Here is a 20039-nt window from a genome sequence, read left to right as displayed (position 1 = left end):
CAGATAGCAAGGGGAGTGGGAAAGGCTTTTAACCGATGACGGCTTTGTGTGCATTTGCTGTTTGGACCCTGCCTGCAGGCCTGCATCTGTTTGTTCCTTAACTGATACCCACATTTGCATCGTTTAGGTCTGCGTTGTTCAAAGATCTCTATGATCAGACCTCGGCCCACGCCCAGAAGGCTGTCTACTGCTGGATGACTGGGGTTCTGAGGACATCCTCCAATGTGACTGGTGAGCCCAGGCCTTGAGGTGGGAACACTTTTTAGGCGGAGTCCATCCTTAAACATGGTGGCGCTTCATCTCTATAAATAGGGATTTGATTTTCTTGTCACTTAAGACGTTTACCTCTCTCGGCTTCCGAAAAGGACGTGATGTGGCTTGTGGGAAAACACACATACCCCATCTCATCAAGGCGTTTTTCACATGTTGAAGTCTCTGAAGTAACAATCATCTGTATCTTAGAATCAAAGGTGTGTCCTAGGTTCTTAGGAAATAATAACAAGTTTACAAGTTCAAAATCTGTGTTAAAAATCTGTATCAACATGGGACACTATAGTTCTTTTAAAGAAAATCTAGACAGTAAAGCCCAGAAATTCAGCACTAAGCTTCCTGGCAACCAAAGCAGAAATAGGCCAGGATTTATTTGACAGATGTTTATTTTTTTTGTAAATTAATTAATTATTTTTAATTGGAGGCTAATTACTTTACAATATTGTAGTGGTTTTTGCCATACACGGACATGAATCAGCCATGGGTGTACTGACAGATGTTTATTAAAAACCTACTATTTCCTAGAATAGTCAAATTCATAGAGATGGAAAGTAGAGTGGTGGTTGCCAGGGGTTGGGAGAGGAAGGAATGGAGAGAATGGAGAGTTACTATTTATTTTATTTCATTTTGTTTATTGGCTATGTCGAGTGGCTTGTGGGATCTTAGTTCCCTGACCAGGGATTGAACCCCAGGCCCATGGCAGTGACAGGGCTGAGTCCTAGCCACTGGACCACCAGGGAATTCCCAGAGTTGCTGTTTAATGGGTACAGAGTTTCAGTTTTGCAAGATGAAAAAGTTCTGGAAATGGATGGTGGTGCTGGTTGCCCAGCAAAGTGAATGTACTTAATGCCACTCAACTGTGTACTTAAAAATGATTCAGATGGTAAATTTTATGTTATGTGTATTTTACTACAATTGAAAAAAAAAAAAGAAGAAAAGAATAGCGATGCAGATTAGTAATGCAAACAGTTTCACAGGTAACGTCAACTTGTTGAATCTTTAATGTTAGTAATGTTAACAGAATAAACTCAACACCTAAAAAGAGCCCATTGGACTTACCTGGTGGTCTGGTGGTTGGGACTCCACCTTCCAGTGCAGGAGGCACAGGTTCATTTCTTGGTCGGGGAACGAAGATTGCACATGCCATAGGGTGTGGCCAATGGGTGCGATAGGCTGTGATTTTTTTAAAAATCACATTCATTTAAAAAATGCCTACTATGTGTCAGCCACTGGAGATACAGAGGAACAGAAGACAAATCTTTGCTTTATGGAGCTATAGTTTTATTGTGGGTGAGAAGGTGGAGAAAACTTTTAGGCAAGTAAATAAAAAAAAAGAATAGAGGGAGACAGAGAGAATATAGATACGAGTAACAGCTCTGCAGAAAATAAAATTGGTCAATGCCATGGAGAGGGTTACTGCTTTAGACTAGAACAGGACTTGGCCACGGTTTTCTGTAAAGGGCCAGAGTAAATGTTTTAGGCTTTGTGGGTGTAATAGAAAAGCAGCCTTAGACAGCAAATAAGTAGGTGTAGCTGTAACTGAAGAAAGCCTTATTTACAGATACTGATGTGTGAATTTCATGTAATTTTCAAGTGTCACAAAACTTTTGATTTTCCCAGATGGGGGAGCCTGGTGGGCTGCCGTCTATGGGGTTGCACAGAGTCGGACATGATTGAAGCGACTTAGCAGCAGCAGTAGCAGCAACAACCATTAAAAAATGTAAAAGCCAAGCTGAAGTCTGTGCAAAAAGAGATGCTGGGTGGGTTTGGCTCACAGGCTGTAGTTTCTGACCCCCAGATTAAGGAGTCAGAGGAGAGCTCTCTGGGCTGGCGGCATTTGGTTTGAAAGCAAAATGAGAAATGGAATCAGACGTGTGAGGCTCTGGAGGAAAAGTATTCCGGGCAGGGGAAGCGGCAGATAAAAGGCCCTGGGGTGGAAGTGAGCCTATGTGTGTGGGGGAGACAGAGAGAGCCAGTGGGTGGAAGTGGAGGGAATGCCAGCCAGTCCTTTTCCTGGAATTCAGCTCTGAGATTTGTGTATAAAAAAGCATTAAATAGTGGAATAATAAATGTCTTCTATGCGCAGCAGAATTCCCTCTGCCTGGTGCATAATTGTGACCTCTGGGAAACTGAATCTCACACTACGTAACCTGGGAAATTCACTCAACTCACCCACTAGATTCTTGTTCGGTTGCTAGGTTGTGTTCAACTCTTTGCAACCCCATGGTCTGCAGCATGCCAGGCTTCCCTGTCCTTCACTATCTCCTGGAGTTTGCTCAAATTCATGTCCATTGAGTTGGTAATGCCATCCAATGACCTTATCCTTTGTTGACTCCCTCTCCTCCTGCCCTCTATCTTTCCCAGCATCAGGGTCTTTTCCAGTGCGTCAGCTCTTCACATCAGGTGGCCATAGTATTGGAGTTTCAGCTTCAGTATCAGTCCTTCCAATGAATATTCAGGGTTGATTTCCTTTAGGATTGACTGGTTTGATCTCCTTGTTGTCCATGGGACTCTCAAGAGTCTTCTCCAGCACCACAGTTCTAGACTCTAGACTTCCCTTAAGTCCTTGTTGCCAGAATGTAATTAGGGACAGTTCAGTTAAGTTCAGTTCAGTCGCTCAGTTGTGTCCGACTCTTTGCGACCCCATGAATCGCAGCACACCAGGCCTCCCTGTCCATCACCAACTCCCAGAGTTCACTCAGACTCACGTCCATTGAGTCAGTGATGCCATCCAGCCATCTCATCCTCTGTCGTCTCCTTCTCCTCCTGCGCCCAATCCCTCCCAGCATCAGAGTCTTTTCCAATGAGTCAACCCTTTGCATGAAGTGGCCAAAGTACTGGAGTTTCAGCTTCAGCATCATTCCCTCCAAAGAAATCCCAGGGCTGATCTCCTTCAGAATGGACTGGTTGGATCTCCTTACAGTCCAAGGGACTCTCAAGAGTCTTCTCCAACACCACAGTTCAAAAGCATCAATTCTTCGGCGCTCAGCTTTCTTCACAGTCCAACTCTCACATCCATACATGACCACTGGAAAAACCATAGCCTTGACTAGACAGACCTTTGTTGGCAAAGTAATATCTCTGCTTTTGAATATGCTATCTAGGTTGGTCATAACTTTTCTTCCAAGGAGTAAGCGTCTTTTAATTTCATGGCTGCAGTCACCATCTGTAGTGATTTTGGAGCCCCCCAAAATAAAGTCTGACACTGTTTCCACTGTTTCCCCATCTATTTCCCATGAAGTGATGGGACCGGATGCTATGATCTTAGTTTTCTGAATGTTGAACTTTAAGCCAACTTTTTCACTCTCCTCTTTCACTTTCATCAAGAGGCTTTTGAGTTCCTCTTCACTTTCTGCCAGAAGGGTGGTGTCATCTGCAGATCTGAGGTTATTGATATTTCTCCCAGCAATCTTGATTCCAGCTTGTGCTTCTTCCAGCCCAGCATTTCTCATGATGTACTCTGCATATAAGTTAAATAAGCAGGGTGACAATATACAGCCTTGACGTACTCCTTTTCCTATTTGGAACCAGTCTGTTGTTCCATGTCCAGTTTTAACTGGGGACAGACTAATTAGGGACAGACTCTCCTAAAATTCTAATTAGGGACAGACTCCCCTAAAATCCCTATGTGGTATATTTCATTATTAAACTAAAGTGAATTAAAATGAATTCTATTTGGACTTTAAACATTTTTTTCATGAAGTTCCTTGAGGTAACTGGAAATGCTTTGGGTGTCAAAAATATCCCAAGTTTGGGGATCATTGATATGCAGAAATATAGTTCATGCTTAATAATTAATTAAAAATGGACATCTCAGCTTAGTTCTTGGTGAATTTAGTGGTTTCCCCCCAGAATTATCTAGCCTTCGGGGCCACCCTTTCTTCTAATAACCAAGTCAGGGTTCAGAGTTCCCATCTAGAGGAGGTTTACCCGTGCTCACAGCAACCCGTGTGATTCCTGGGCTGGGGAGGCACCCTCTGGATCTTGTGATGTGGTCCACAGATCAGCTGACCTCTCCATCTCCTCTGGGCATCAGCCGTTGCCCATGGCCTCTTGCAATAGCTTTTGGTGACTGATTCACAGCACCCTAAAAATGCTCCCTGCTTTTTTCATTTCCCTCAAATGCTGCCAACGCAATGTTGTACTTTGTAAATCTTTTACTGGAGGTGGAGGATTAGGCAATGGCAGCCAATTCTAGTTCACTGAAACTTAAAAAAAATTTTTTTTTGGCCACACCCCACAGTTGGGAAGATCTCTTGGAGAAGGGAATGGCTACCTACTCCAGTATTCTTGCCTGGAGAATTCCAGGGACAGAGGAGCCTGGTGGGCTACAGTCCATGGGGTCACAAAGAGTCAGACAAGACTAAATGACTTAACACTTTCACTTTTACCTTTTCACAGCCTGTGGGGGCCTTAGTTCCCCAACCAGCAATTGAACCCTTGCCCTTTGCATTGAAAAGTGAATTCTTAACCACTGGACCACCAGAGAAGTCCCAGTTCACTGAAATTTGAATTTGGATCCTGGCCATGATTGTTCCTAAAATCCCACTGACATTTTGCTGATGGGGAATTTAAAATGTCTGAACAGAGTGATAAAGTTCTCTGGGAATTCAGAGAAGAGAGAAATTATACCGCTGGCAGAGGAGATGAGAGAGGGCTTCAGGGAAGAGGAAATATTTGAGCTCAGTTTTTAAGGTTGGGTTTGGAAGCAGAAGGGTTAGGGGAAAGGCAGTCTGGCTGTTGGGAAAGTCCCAAGAGAGGAAAGATTTGGAGACCATTAGGGGTGCATTCAAGAAAGGGCAAATGGTTTGGGTTGGCTCATGTACTCAGTGATAATCAATAAGGAAGATAAGATTTGTTACTGGCAGTAGTAAAATAATCAAATATATTTCAAGTTAGTAACTAAAAATGAAACTATATTTTGTGGTCTTAGTATTAAAAAATAATCTGCATTTCTAACTAGTTCGCAAGTGGTGCTGAGGCTGCTGGTCTAAGAAGCGGCACTATGAATAATGAAGTGGTGGACATCCGTCCTTGCCTATGTATAGTGTAGCATCTCGTAAGCACAAGGCTCTCAAAAATTGGCTGTTGAATGAATTAATGCATGCAAAAAGAGGTCCTGATATCAAAGATATTTTTGACAATCATTTACCAGTGCATAGGCTTTTATTTATTTACTTTTGAATCTGTGTTTTGTCTTTTTTGCAGATGACTCTGTTTCATGGGTCAGTGCAGAAAACTTATGGATTTTGGGCAGATACATGGTTCACCTATCCTTTGAAGAAATTATGAGAATTAGTCCCATGGAAGTAAGTTTGAAAAATACATTTACATGTCTCCATCACCAATACATCTGAAGTAAGGTGTGTTCTGGACTTCCCAGGTGGCGCTAGTGGTAAAGAACCTGCCTGCCAATGCAGGAGACCTAAGAGACGTGAGTTCGATCCCTGGGTTGGGACGATCCCCTGGAGGGGAGAGCAGTGAAACCCACTCCAGTATTCTTGCCTGGAGAATCCCATGGACAGATGAGCCTGGAGGGCTACAGTCCATTAAATCACAAAGAGTCGGACACGACTGAATGGACTTAGCATGTACACAAGGTGTGTTCTAAACCTCTCATGTTCAGCCAGCCAGTCGAGGTGCCCTGGAAATTGACCACTCACCTTAGCTCAATATAACCTGAGCATCTAAAGAAAACTCCTTGAATAAAGCCTCAAGCAGTCGGTTGCTGGATTGTGTTCTAGTGTAGAAGAGCTAAGAAAACAAAAAGAATTGTGGACAACTAAGACAGTTCTGATGTCAACAACATGATCTAAAGAGAAGGTTGGCTATGAACCAGAGGTCATTTAAGGATATTTTTGAACTCAAGAAATGCCAAGGATCGTAGCTATAGAATTTATTGGAAGCACAAACCCAAGTCAAAAGCAACATGGATCAATTGCTGCTTCTATTTATGGCCACTTCTATTGATAGCTACTTCAGCATGAGCGATGATTGGACTTTAAAGTTTACAGTGGAGAAACGTACATATTCATGGTGCTTAACTCCCTGCTCAGGGATTACTCTCCTTTTCCTGATGTTGGTCTGATGATACTAAAATCCCTTGGGAGGCATGATTCTAGAACTCAGCCTCCAAGGAATGATGCTGACAGGGAGGCTTTCATAAAGAGTGTGGGGGTTTTGCCACCAGTTTTTACCCTGTGTGCCCTAACTTTCTCCTGGCCAGGGAAAGAAGTGTTTGCAGCAAATGACTGGCCTGTTCAAGGACTGACTCATCCAACTGTGTCTGGTTATTATGAAACCAGAGGCAGAACTAGGTTCCTCTTTCTTTAAAAAAAATATTTCCTTATTTGGCTGTGCCAGGTCTTGGTTGCAGTATGGAGGATCCTCAGTTGTGGCACGTGGATCTAGTTCCCTGACCAGGTTTTGAACCTGAGCGCCCTGGATTGGGCTCATGGAGTCTTAGCCACTGAACCACGAGGGAAGTCCCTAGATTCCTCTTTTTACCTGACAGGCTGGGAATATTTCAGATGTCTCTCAGTCTCATAACCCTCAGTTATAAAATGGATTAGACCTCCATTTTACTTTTTCAAAGTAGAGTGAATTCCAGAAAGTCGATAGAGGTTAAATTCTCAGGAAACTGGGCCCCCTCAGGGACTTCTTGAGATCCAACATTTCTTCATCTTCTAAACATGTGGAGAAGGGAGGTGAAGCCACAGGGTACCAACACTCAGAGGGAATTTCTTATGGATGAAGAGCACAAGCCATGAGGGAGAGACAGCTTTATGAAATCTTTAAGCGAAGAGTAACAGTGCCTCAAAATATAGGAGAACTCAGTGCGACACTGTTGGAACACACAGGCAAAAAGTGAACAATAATAGAAAGAACCTGAAGAGTATATTTAATAAAGTTGAATGCATTATGTATATATTTACATAATAAATGTGTGTTAAATATTATGTAAACATGTATTTACATACATATTGTATACATATATCCAACTTTATATCTTACAGAGAGAACACACATTCTTTTTTTAAATCACCTGTGGGTCATTTACAAACTGATTTATCTATTAAAAAAATTCTGATTCCCCAAAGCAAACAATCTGTGGACCACATTCTCTGACCTCAATATAACAAATCTAGAAATAAATGTGCAAATATTAGCTTGAAAAAAGTTCAACTGCTCATATATTAAAAAAGGAAAACTTTGCTAAATAACAGTTGGATTGTAGAAGAAACTGAAGCAGCAGTTACAGACCATTAGGAAATCAATGTCGCTTACAGTTACCAAAGAGGAAATGGGATGAGGGATCGATCGATTAGGAGTTTGGGATTAGCAGATCCATGCCTCTATATATCGGAGAAGGCAATGGCACCCCACTCCAGTACTCTTGCCTGGAAAATCCCATGGACGGAGGAGCCTGGAAGGCTGCAGTCCATGGGGTCACTGAGGGTCGGACATGACTGAACGACTTCACTTTCACTTTTCACTTTCATGCATTGGAGAAGGAAATGGCAACCCACTCCAGCGTTCTTGCCTGGAGTATCCCAGGGACGGGGGAGCCTAGTGGGCTGCCATTTATGGGGTCGCACAGAGTCGGACATGACTGAAGTGACTTAGCAGCAGCCTCATATATAAAAAAGATAAACCACAAGGTCCTACTGTATAGCACAGGGAACTATATTCAATATCTTGTAATAAACTATTAGAGAAAAAAAGAAATCAATGAAAATGAGGAATGGTCATCTCCAGGTGTCTGGGGGTGGGGCGCAGCACAGGCCACCGGGGCGGGGCTTCACAGGGCTCCTGCAGCCCCTCACTGATCTTCCTGGCCTCCTCCACCAGATTGGGCTGTTTATCAGCTATGACAACGCCACCAAGCAGCTGGACACGGTTTATGACGTCACACCTGAACTGGCCCAGGCGTTTCTGGAGAGGATCAGCTCCTCCAACTTTGACATGAGGAATACCTCTACCATCCACAGGCAAGGGGTGTGGGTGCCGGGCCCCTGGAGCTGTTTCCCATCTAAGCATCAGCTTCCTCTGAGCAGCAAAAGAGCCGGGGAGGGGGAGGGAGGTGGCTGATCCATCTCTTTGAATCGTCCCACGTCTCTGTGCATATGAGGGAGGTGTTTCCCCAAAGAGATCCCTTTAAAGAGGTTATGAAGTGGAGAAGAAAACAAAATGCTTTTAAAGCATCTCCTATGTACATTTTATACAGCCTTATCTATCAAGTGCTAAGATTCCAGCTCAAGCACAGAAATGGAACTTTTTACATTCTTGGTATTCCCTCCATTCCAAGTTGTAAATGTGTCATTTATAATTGGTTAGGTCGAGTATTGGAAATAGCTAGCTCACGGGCCTCATATTTGTGAACCTGTTGTATCCTAGACCCTCAGGCAGGGAGCCCTGGCGTGAGGTCAGCTCTAGAATTTAGTGATTGTAACCTGATCCCCAGGAACTGGAACCATTTCCAGCAGGGAAGGGCCAGGAGCTGTGTACCTGGTGACCCCAGAAAGGGTTTGAATTTTGGGGGTAATTGTGCAGTGAGGAGGGGTGGTGGGCACCGTTCACCATCCTTTCTCCATCTCCCAGGGTCTTCCTGTCACAGACCTTCCTCTGACAGCATCACATGACCTTACATTTTCCAAAGTCACCTGCAGAGAATATTCTCATTTAAAACTCTTACACCCTCTTCCCCTGTCCTTAGTATTTTCACTCAATAGCATGGGCCCTATATTTTCTAATCAGTTCAGTCAGTTGCTCAGTCATGTCTGACTCTTTGCAACCCCATGGACAGCAGCATGCCAGGCCTCTTGGAGTTTACTCAAACTCACGTCCATCGAGTCGGTGATGCCATCCAACCATCTCATCCTCTTGTCCCATTCTCCTCCCGCCTTAAATCTTACACAAAAAATAGTTTAGTGATTAAGAACATGGGGCCTGGAGCCAGAAGTCCTGGGTTTGATCCTGGCTCTGCCACTTAGAAGTTGTGTGATCTGAACCTCCCTGTGTCTCTCCTTCCCCATCTATGAAATGGGAGCTAATAAGCTGCCTATTTCATTAAGACACTTGTAAGGATTAAGCACATTTGCACATAGAAAGTGCTCAATAAAGATTAGTTATTCTTAACATGGTTATTAATATTTGGTCTTCACTTCCACTGAGTATTTTTTTTTTTTTCTCCTTAGACACACTTTAAAATCCTTTCCCTGAGCTGGTTGCTTTCCTGGGGACATGTCTGAGAGTGTCAGTGTTTGATCATGGTCAACTAGGTGCTCCAACCATGCTAAGTCAAGTAGATGCCATACTAATGCTGCTGCTGCTAAGTCACTTCAGTCGTGTCTGACTCTGTGCGACCCCATAGACGGCAGCCCACCAGGCTCCCCTGTCCCTGGGATTCTCCAGGCAAGAACACTGGAGTGGGTTGCCATTTCCTTCTCCAGTGCATGAAAGTGAAAAGTGAAAGTGAAGTTGCTCAGTCGTCTCTGACTCTTAGCGACCCCATGGACTGCGGCCCACCAGGCTCCTCCCTCCATGGGATTTTCCAGGCAAGAGTACTGGAGTGGGGTGCCATTGCCTTCTCCGATACTAATGCTAAGAGCATCCATTTCAGAATAAGTGCTTAGCATCTACCAGGAAGTATGCTAATCAGTTGGTATGCATCTTCTCATTTAACTCCCACAGTACTCCTCATTCCTTCATTCATCATATTTATTATGACGTGCTATGATGAGCAAAGGAAACCTCCCCATTAAATGCTTAGAGAGGCAGGGTTATAGTAGAGAGTGGGCTGCACACTGTGTGTAGAGAAGTAACTTGCAGAGAAGTAACTTGCTGGAGGTCAGATGTCTCGCAGAGCTGAGCTTCAAATTCCAGTTGGGGGTGAAGTTACGTTCGTAACCAATAGATGCAGTGCTTCCAGCTAGACCAGGATTCAGATCTCATCTCTGCTCCTACAGTGTTCTGACTCCTGTCTTTTTATTTTCTTTTGAAGCCTCATCATCTAGGGGTGTTGGTTGTAAAGCATCCTGGAAATAAACTGCCTCAGAGAATCCCTCAGGGTGGGCAAATCTCTTATCTCTGTGTGGATAAGGAATGCTTTCCTTGTATCCCTTAATGCCCCAGGAGGAGAGACAGCGTATTTGGATGGATCTAGATTTATGGCCCGGCACCACTTGCCTTAATCTGTCTGAGTCTCAGTTTACCCTTCTGTGAAATGGGGCTAATGAGAGCACTCACCTTGCAGGGCTGTGATGAGATAATCCAGGTTAAAGGGCTCAACATGGTTCCTGGTGCTCAGCAGCTGCTATAATTGTGACCTCTTGGTTCTAACTGGAGTGGAGTCTTGGTTGTGGCTCCCCTCCTCTCCGCCCTCCACCAGCATCCCTTATCTTTTCACGCAGGCTGGGGCTGCTGGTTTGTTTCTACGATGACCTGGAGCTGCTGGACACTGCTGTGGCCCAAGTCCTCCTTCACCAGATGATCAAATGCAGCCACCTGAGGGGCTTCCAGGCTGGTGTTCAGAAGGTGCAGAAGTGCTGTGAGGCCCCGCACCCTTGGCCTCAGTTTCACTAGCCAGAGAAATGGGAAGAATAGTCTTGTCTGCCCTTTGCAAGAAAGTGTGAATCAGATCTAAGTCCAGCCACAGCAGAAACAACGGGATGGGCTTAAAGTAGGGAGAAACAATAAAAAACTGTAGGACAAGCTTGAATAGATCAAAGTTCAATCAGAGTGGCCACCTCAGACTTGAATGTGCGTGAGGTTATTTGGGGATCTTAAATGCAGATTTAAGGTCTGGGTGGGGCCTGAGACTCTGCATTTCTAACAAGCTTGCAGGCGATGTTGAAGCTGCCTGGCTGGTGACTGTGCTTGGAATAGAGAGGAAATAAAAGAACTCACATCTGGTTCTACTAGTGCCACGTCCCTTCCCCAGGCTCTACCCTCAGAGATTCTCACGTTATTGGTCTGGGGTTTGGCCTGAGTATGGTAGGTCTTCAAAGCTACTCAGATGATTCCGATGTAGCCAGGGGGGTTACTGAATTCCTAGACCAAGGTTTTGGGCAAATTGGCACATGGGGACTATCTCATTTCCCTCCTGACTCCATCTCTTTCTCTCCTTTCTTCCCTTGAAGTCTTAATTCTGCCTGGCTCCTCTCACTTCTTCCTTTTTTAAAAAAGATTTTATTTGTTTATGGCCATGCTGGGTCTTTATTGCTGAATGGGCTTTCTCTCTAGTTGTGATGTACAGGCTTCTCATAGCTATGGCTCTCTTGTTGTGGAAGACAGGTTCTAGGCCTGTGGGCTCAGAAGTTGCGGCTGCCAGGCTCTAGAGCTCAGTGTTGTAGCACATGGGCTTAGTTGCTCTGCAGCATGTGGGATCTGCCTGGACCAGGGATGGAACCCTGGTCTCCTGCATTGGTAGGAGGATTCTTTACCACTGAGCCACCAGGGAAGCGCCTCTCTCACTTCTTTTTGTTTTTCTCATTTTTCAAATGGGAACGATAACATGAGAGCAATATTCAAGAAAATCTTGGTTACATCATCAGTTATTCTACAGCAGTGTTTCACACATCACCAAATCCTCAGGAAAAGAATCCTTTCCAAGCAAGCTCAAGCAAAAATAAAATAAGTGTAGTTTAGGGCCACAGGGACAGTTGTGACCAAGAAGAAAGTTGGGTGTGATTAGATACGAGAGAACCCTTTGGCTCATTTGGGTCAGTAGTTCTTACCCGGAGGGTGCATCAGAATCAGTGGGAGGGCTTGTTGGAAACAGCCTAATAAATACCTGACTCAGGAGCCCTGGGGTGGAACCTGAGATGTTGCATTTCTAACAACTCTCCAGGTGATGCTGAAAGTACTGGTTAAGCCCCACGCGTTGGGAGCCCCCTGCTGTAGGCCTTTTGCAGATGTGGAAGCTGACCTCTAGGGAAGGGGAGCTGCTGAGTTTGGAGAAAACGAGCTGTGAAAGCTGTCTGTTTCACTTTACTCTGCTGCCCCCCAGTGGCCATCTGGAATACTTGCGTACACGCCTCTGACATGACTATATGGTTCATGCAAATTCAGGTGTCAAAACACAAACCGTTCTGTTGTTTGGTTTTTTTTGTATAGAGGTCACGTTACAACAGATAAATTGATCACCTTCTTTACTGAAAGCAGTTGGGAAACAACTTGACTATAACTGGACAGGCATGTTATAAAAAATAAGGGAATCACAAAAACGTGAAAACTTGTAAGACATAATTTTAAATGAAAAATTTAAAATAGAGCAGAAAGTTGCATTTCTGTTCATGTTACACCTATGTAAAGACTAGATACCATAGTTTATTTGTATAGGCATAATAAATTTTGTAAACATAAACACCCAATTACTAACCATAGTACTTTTTTTGAGGTAGAGTTTTCAGGAGATTTTACTGTTGAGAATTATTTTTACACATTTATATATTATCATAAAGCTTCCCTGGATATTTCATAAAAGAAAAGCGGCCATATAGACAGGATGTAGAGTTCAAGGTCACAAAAAAAATATAGATGCTACAGGAATGTGGTGGAGTTATGAGTGAACAAAATTTCCTTCTGCCATGCTTTAAGGTTGATTTAATAACAAGTTAATATTTAAATGAAGCATAGAATGAATTTGCAGCATAGGAAGGTCGAGGCCAGAGGAGGTGGCATTTTCAGCGGGGAGCCTCATGGTCTGGTCTCAGCAGGAGCCCCCTTCCTTTTGATGAGCAGGGAGGGGGAGGGTGCATACTGGGGTGTAGTCTGAAGGAGCCGCCGTCCTGCTTGCTGTCGACTCTCACCCTGGCTTGCTCCCTTTCTAGCTCAAAGCTGAGCTCCTGGAAATTGCCACGGAGAATCAGACCCTCAATGAGACTCTGGGCTCTTTGTCGGATGCGGTCGTGGGCTTGACCCACAGTCAGCTGGAATCCCTCTCCCCCGAGGCTGTGCACGGCGCCATCTCGACCCTCAGCCAGGTCTCTGGCTGGGCCAGGAGCCAGGTCATCATCTTGTCTGCCAAATACCTGACCCACCAGAAGGTCAGTTGGAGTTTTGGACTCTGTTTTAATGGCCCAAGACCGAAGGGCTGGTTATAGACCTTCAGCAGGGGCAGCCAATCGGTAAGAAGACGGTGCCGAGGAAGGCTACCTGGGTGCAAATCCTTGGTCTCCCATGTGTGACAGTGTCTGCTGCGTGACAGTGGGGGAACCGACAACTTCTCCTTGACTCAGTTTCCCTCTTTGTAAGATGGGGATAACAATAGCTCCTATTCCATAGGTTTATGGGAGTCAGTACACAGGAAGAGGTTGGACAACACGTGACCTAGAGTCCAGGCTCAGTGAGTGTTAGCTATCACTGAGTTAATCATTTAACCGTCCCAACAACCCTATTAGGTCAGTAATGTTATAAACTCCATTTTCTAGGCCATTCATATGAGGCACAGAGCGTATAAGGGAATTGCCAAGGCCACATGAGAGGGACAGGGCTGGGATTGAACCCAGGGCATCTGGCTTCAGAGCCCACTTGCTTCATTGCCATACTGACTGCCTCTATCATGGCGCCATGACCGCTGCCCACTCATTCTCCTTTCTGACTCAAGGTGAAGGGTAGACCATCCATCTTGTCCCTTCAAGACTTCTGGTGACTTTAGTTTGAAGGCTTTGCAGACTTTCTGTTTTGACTGGGGCCACCTAAGTCCACTCTGTGAATGTGATTTTAGAGCTGAGGGAGACAGTCTTGTTCCTCCCATCCCTGGACCGAGTGGCTTTTCTCTTTCCTGGCATCCAACTCTTCTTACAGAGGAATGAGGTGACTTTTGCTAAGAAGCCAAGTGCTCAAAAGTCTTTGCTCTCCTTAAGGACAGTAAGAGACTGTTCATTCTACATAGAATAGCTCAAGGAAACCACTCAACTGGTTTTTTTTTAAAAACCAATAAATTTTTCTGATTATATTACATTTAGCCTCTTTACTCCAAAGGAGGGGTTGGGAAACAGGCATGATTTCTGTTAAGGTGTCCAGCTACAGTCATATTTTTTTTTTTATATATAAAATATCAGATTCACATCCTAAAATGCTTCTTTAATTCACCTCAAAGCTGCCACGTGAAGATAGACGAGTGCGGGGCTTTGCTGTGTCAGTTGCCCGACGGGTGACATACGGAGGGCAGCAGGCTTCTCCTGGTCCCATGAGAGGGGTGGGCAGGGCAGACAGAGACGCCACGACCCACCCCAAGGTTCTTGCCCATTGCTGCCACTGTGGGGACTGCCTGATGTTCAGGTTTTTTTTTTTTTTTTTTTTTAAATAAAGCAGAAACACTAATTTGGATTTTTATAGGATCCCCCCAATTTTTAAATCTCGTCTGCTAGGTCAGATTACACACAGAAGAGCCCGTTGCCTGGTCAGCGGTGGCATATGGGTCACTGTGCTGTGATTAGTCGCTCAGTCATGTCCAACTCTTTGTGACCCCATGGACTGCAGCCCACCAGGCTCCTCTGTCCATGGGGTTTCTCCAGGCAACAATACTGGAGTGGGCTGCCTTGCCCTCCTCCACTGCTTTTTATTAATTCTGCTGTAGCCTCGGATGGCATAGTGATTACCCCAGCGGCACGGTTACCTGTGGTTGTGTTTTGATACCTAAGTCTCTTTCCAGATGGAAGGAGGAGGGTCTGGGAGGGCAGCTTGTTCTTGCTCACAGTGGGGCCCCAGCGCCCCTCCCTACGCCCAGCCTGCAGTGGGGCCTGGTACACGCCCTTGAGGTACAGCCCCGAGGCTGGTCCTCACCCTCCCTTAACGGCGCCCCCAGGTGCTGTCCTTCTACAACGTCAGTCAGATGGGCGTGCTGCTGGCTGGGGTCAGCACGCAGGCCTTCCACGCCATGGACCGCAGGGACCTCATGCAGCTCCTAAGAAGCGCCACCTCCCTGCACGTGTCCGACTTGTCACCTGCCCAGCAGCACGGTGTCCTGAGCAAGGTGAGAGGAAGATGTCTGGTCCGCAGCCCCTGGGCTCTCAGGCGTGTGGTTTTGGGACTTTGTGAGGGGGCTCTGTCTTTGGGTGGGGTTGTTCTAAGCCTGGAGAATGCCTTCTTCTGATGCCCACCTCCCCTCCTTTCCAGAAAGTGCCTCTGGGGTCGAACTTGATTCTCCCCAGACCCTGGTGCTGTCCCCAGCCAGCTGAATCCGAAACACTTTTCTTCAGTTGGATTTCTTGCTGTCATAATGTTTTAGGGGTTTGGTTTTCAAATGTGGAAATGAATCCTGAATTCCCCTAGTGCTTCAGAAAGGCTCTCCTTTCCTGTTCCAAAGCCATGTCCACATTTCTTTTTCTCACTTGCAGTGGGTCTTCTGGGCATCATATCCCGTTGGACCTGCCATGTCTAATAGCACAGTCTGCTAAGAAAGCAACTCAAAGGGTTGGGCCTAAAATACCAATACCTTGCAGATAGCTGTAGCTCTTATGGTTAAAGGGTGTGGGTTTTAGAATACGACAGAGTTGGGCTTGAATCTCACGTTATCAACTTCAAGCCAATTACTCGTTAAGCTTTGGTTTTCTTACCTGTAAAATGGGGGTAAGGACTGTCCCCACCTCATTGGGTTGCTGAGCAGATCTGGTAGGACTTATTACCCGTGAAGCACCCGATTGATGCAGTGCCTGGCCCTCACCCAACACTCAGTCCATTCTCTGCAAAGTTGTTATTATGTTTCTTCTCACTTTTGACAGGTGATGGAAGCAGGAGATACTGCCTCTGGCATTGTCGAAATACAGGGCGCTTTCTTTAAGGAAGTGTCTCTCTTTGATTTATGGAGGGAACCCGGATTCAACTCCACAGTCCTGAAGGAAAAGGAGATCCGGAGGAGTCAGGTACGACTGCAATGCCCAGAGGTGGTGCCTGGACTTCTGATTGTCTTGTGGGAAAGGTCTGTTCTAAGGTTAACTTGGTACTTGGTAAAACAAACTTATTTCTGTGTTATTAAACTCATGAACTTGAGCATACTCCGGGAGATGGTGGTAAGGGACAGGGAAGCCCAGTGTGCTGTAGTCATGGGCTTGGGAAGAGTCAGACATGACTTGGTGACTGAACAATAGCAACAAACTCAGGAGGCAGAATAGTGTTCAGTTCAGTCGCTCAGTCGTGTCCGACTCTTTGCAACCCCATGAATCGCAGCACTCCAGGCCTCCCTGTCCATCACCAACCCCCGGAGTTCACCCAGACTCAACGTCCATCGAGTCAGTGATGCCATCCAGCCATCTCATCCTCTGTCGTCCCCTTCTCCTCCTGCCCTCAATCCCTCCCAGCATCAGAGTCTTTTCCAATGAGTCAACTCTTCGCATCAGGTGGCCAAAGTATTGGAGTTTCAGCTTTAGCATCATTCCTTCCAAAGAAATCCCAGGGCTGATCTCCTTCAGAATGGACTGGTTGGATCTCCTTGCAGTCCAAGGGACTCTCAAGAGTCTTCTCCAACACCACAGTTCAAAAGCATCAATTCTTTGGCGCTCAGCCTTCTTCACAGTCCAACTCTCACATCCATACATGACCACAGGAAAAACCATAGCCTTGACTAGGTGGACCTTTGTTGGCAAAGTAATGTCTCGGCTTTTGAATATGCTATCTAGGTTGGTCATAACTTTCCTTCCAAGGAGTAAGCATCTTTTAATTTCATGGCTGCAGTCACCATCTGCAGTGATTTTGGACCCCCAAAAAATAAAGTCTGACACTGTTTCCACTGTTTCCCCATCTATTTCCCATGAAATGATGGGACTGGATGCCATGATCTTCGTTTTCTGAATGTTGAGCTTTAAGCCAACTTCTTCACTCTCCACTTTCACTTTCATCAAGAGGCTTTTGAGTTCCTCTTCACTTTCTGCCAGAAGGGTGGTGTCATCTGCATATCTGAGGTTATTGATATTTCTCCCGGCAATCTTGATTCCAGCTTGTGTTTCTTCCAGTCCAGCGTTTCTCATGATGTACTCTGCATAGAAGTTAAATAAGCAGGGTGACAATATACAGCCTTGACGTACTCCTTTTCCTATTTGGAACCAGTCTGTTGTTCCATGTCCAGTTCTAACTGTTGCTTCCTGACCTGCATACAGATTTCTCAGGAGGCAGATCAGGTGGTCTGATATTCCCATCTCTTTCAGAATTTTCCAGTTTATTGTGATCCACACAGTCAAAGGCTTTGGCATAGTCAATAAAGCAGAAATAGATGTTTTTATGGAACTCTCTTGCTTTTTCCATGATCCAGCGGATGTTGGCAATTTGATCTCTGGTTCCTTTGCCTTTTCTAAAACCAGCTTGAACATCAGGAAGTTCACGGTTCACATATTGCTGAAGCCTGGCTTGGAGAATTTTAAGCATTACTTTACTAGCGTGTGAGATGAGTTCAACTGTGCGGTAGTTTGAGCATTCTTTGGCATTGCCTTTCTTTGGGATTGGAATGAAAACTGACCTTTTCCAGTCCTGTGGCCACTGCTGAGTTTTCCAAATTTGCTGGCATATTGAGTGCAGCACTTTCACAGCATCATCTTTCAGGATTTGAAATAGCTCAACTGGAATTCCATCACCTCCACTAGCTTTGTTCGTAGTGATGCTTTCTAAGGCCCACTTGACTTCACATTCCAGGATGTCTGGCTCTAGGTGAGTGATCACACCATCGTGATTATCTGGGTCGTGAAGATCTTTTGTGTGTTAAGTTAGATGAAACCCAAGTGTGAATTCCAGGGCTACTGTTGATTAACTTTGGGGTCACTTCTTCTCCTCCCAGTTTTCTCATCTGCAAAATGGGGCTCATTTCTCATGCGACTCTGCTGGGCATGCACTGCACATGAGAGCGGTTACTACTGGGGCCGCCTGGGGAGAGTTGTGCTGTGGAGGCCCTTGAACGTCCTCTCACTTGCATTCATTCATTCTTTCATAGTGTTTATGGAGCCCCTGGCCACTTCTCTCCCCTCTCAGGTGCCAGGTGCTGTTCATGGTCCTGGGGACACGGAAGTGAAGGGAGCTTCCTTCCTAATAAGGGAGACAGTACGGAAGATCGGTAGTTAAATGTATGCACTGCTACATGTTGCCTCTTCTTCTTCTTCTTCTTTTTTTTTGTCCCTCTGCAGGGCTTGTGGGATGTAAGTTCCCCAACCAGGGATTGAACCTGGGTCTTTGGCAATGACAGTGTGGCATCCTAACCACTGGTACTCCAGGGAATAAATGTGTTCCCTGCTAGATGATAGATGCTAATGAGTACTAAGGAGACAGTAAGCCAGGGGAGGAGGCAGGGGTTCTAGGGGGTGGGAAGTGAGCTGTTTAGACAGGCGACTTGCTGAGCACAGAGAGGTTGAAGGGGCCACGAACTCTTAGCTGCAGCTTGTGGGATCTAGTTCCCTGATCAGGGATCGAACCCAGGCACCCTGCACTGGGAGCGTGGAGTCTTGACCACTGGACCACCAGGGAAGACCCAGAAGATTCTTTATCTATGGAACTTTCTAGCCCATCCTGGTCTAGTCATCGTCAGTTTTATTTCCTGGAATGCTGTGTGTTTGGTAACCAGCAGGTGGGCATGAAATAGGGGCTGCAGGGGGTCCTCAACTGGGCAACGGCTTCTCTGAGCACAGGAAATAAACCTCCCGCCTCACGCTGCCTTGGCTTTGCTCCTGTTCACCTCCTGGACCACCTGGGGTGTGATAGCGTGGGGTCTGCAATCACGGGACACCAGCTCAAATCCCAGCTCAGCCGCTTATCGACTGTGTGAAAGTGAAAGTGACGCTTAGTTGTGTCTGACTCTTTGAATGTAGCCCTCCAGGCTCCTCCATTCATGGGATTTTCCAGGCGAGAATACTGGAGTGGGTTGCCATTTCCTTCTCCAGGGGGTCTTCCTGACCCAGGGATGGAACTCGGGCCTCCCGCATTGCAGGCAGACTCTGAGCCACCAGGGAATTCCCGCAATTGTGTGGTTCTAGGTAAATAACAAAGCTTTCATTTTCCCATCTGTGAAATGGGAGCATAGGACTCAGGACAATGGCCCATGAGTGCTCCATCAATGTGGCAATCATTCTTTTCCCTCAGGCCTTGTTCCTGTTTGAGCTTCTGTCAAAGACGACCAGGAGACCTGAGGAGCTCCTGAGGTGAGCCTGGGGCTGACGAGCCCTCTGCAGTCTCCCTCTCCAGGAGCCTAATTCCCCTGGAGGGAGAGTCGGACGTCCTGCCTGCAGTGGGTGTCGGATCAGATCTGCCTGCTCTTGCTCCTTCTTTCCTCTCCCTGCTGCCCCTTTCTCCTGGGCCCCTTGTCTCATTTTCTAGTGCAGGGCAGCTGCTCAAAGGTGTGACGTGCCCCCACATTGACGCTATGAGCGCCGACTCCTTTCTGGCTCATTTCCAGTATTTCGAGAACAACTTCTCTCTGCTTTCACCGTATCAGGTACCATCAAAGCCCTTCCCTGCTTCTCATTCTCTCTCCCTACCCCGGTTACCGGGTGGATTAACTGTGGTGTCTTAAGATACTCGTGCCAGGATTACTGATGCAGGTGATGATATGGGGCCAAGTATTGAGCCAGCTTTTCTCTAATTTCTGTTTTAAAAGCTCCACATACCCATGCCTCTGCAGCCAGAGTCTCAGCAGACGGGCTATTCTATACCCAGATGTGAACCTCAGATTTCAGTTGGCAAGTAGACCATTTTTGCACATTCACAATTATGCTCTCCTGGGACCCTCATCTACCTTCCTATTCTTGCCAGGGGTAGCCTGGCATGGGAACAGTCCTCCAGGAGAATTT

General features: G+C 45.9%; 1 protein-coding gene across 1 annotated transcript in view; it reads left to right on the top strand.

Moving 5' to 3' along the window:
* The window catches only part of OTOA (otoancorin), an 84167-nt gene that overhangs the window by 25602 nt on the left and 38526 nt on the right, over positions 1 to 20039 (top strand). The window contains exons 9-17 of the mRNA XM_006061832.4: positions 128 to 231; positions 5479 to 5579; positions 8122 to 8261; positions 10683 to 10806; positions 13104 to 13319; positions 15083 to 15250; positions 15999 to 16139; positions 19333 to 19391; positions 19567 to 19684. Of these exons, the coding sequence (XP_006061894.3) occupies positions 128 to 231; positions 5479 to 5579; positions 8122 to 8261; positions 10683 to 10806; positions 13104 to 13319; positions 15083 to 15250; positions 15999 to 16139; positions 19333 to 19391; positions 19567 to 19684 (1171 nt within the window). The remainder of the gene's footprint in view (positions 1 to 127; positions 232 to 5478; positions 5580 to 8121; positions 8262 to 10682; positions 10807 to 13103; positions 13320 to 15082; positions 15251 to 15998; positions 16140 to 19332; positions 19392 to 19566; positions 19685 to 20039) is intronic.

Source organism: Bubalus bubalis, chromosome 24, assembly GCF_019923935.1.
Source record: "Bubalus bubalis isolate 160015118507 breed Murrah chromosome 24, NDDB_SH_1, whole genome shotgun sequence".
Classification (NCBI taxonomy): domain Eukaryota; kingdom Metazoa; phylum Chordata; class Mammalia; order Artiodactyla; family Bovidae; genus Bubalus; species Bubalus bubalis.
This window is presented reverse-complemented; position numbering and strand designations above follow the sequence as displayed.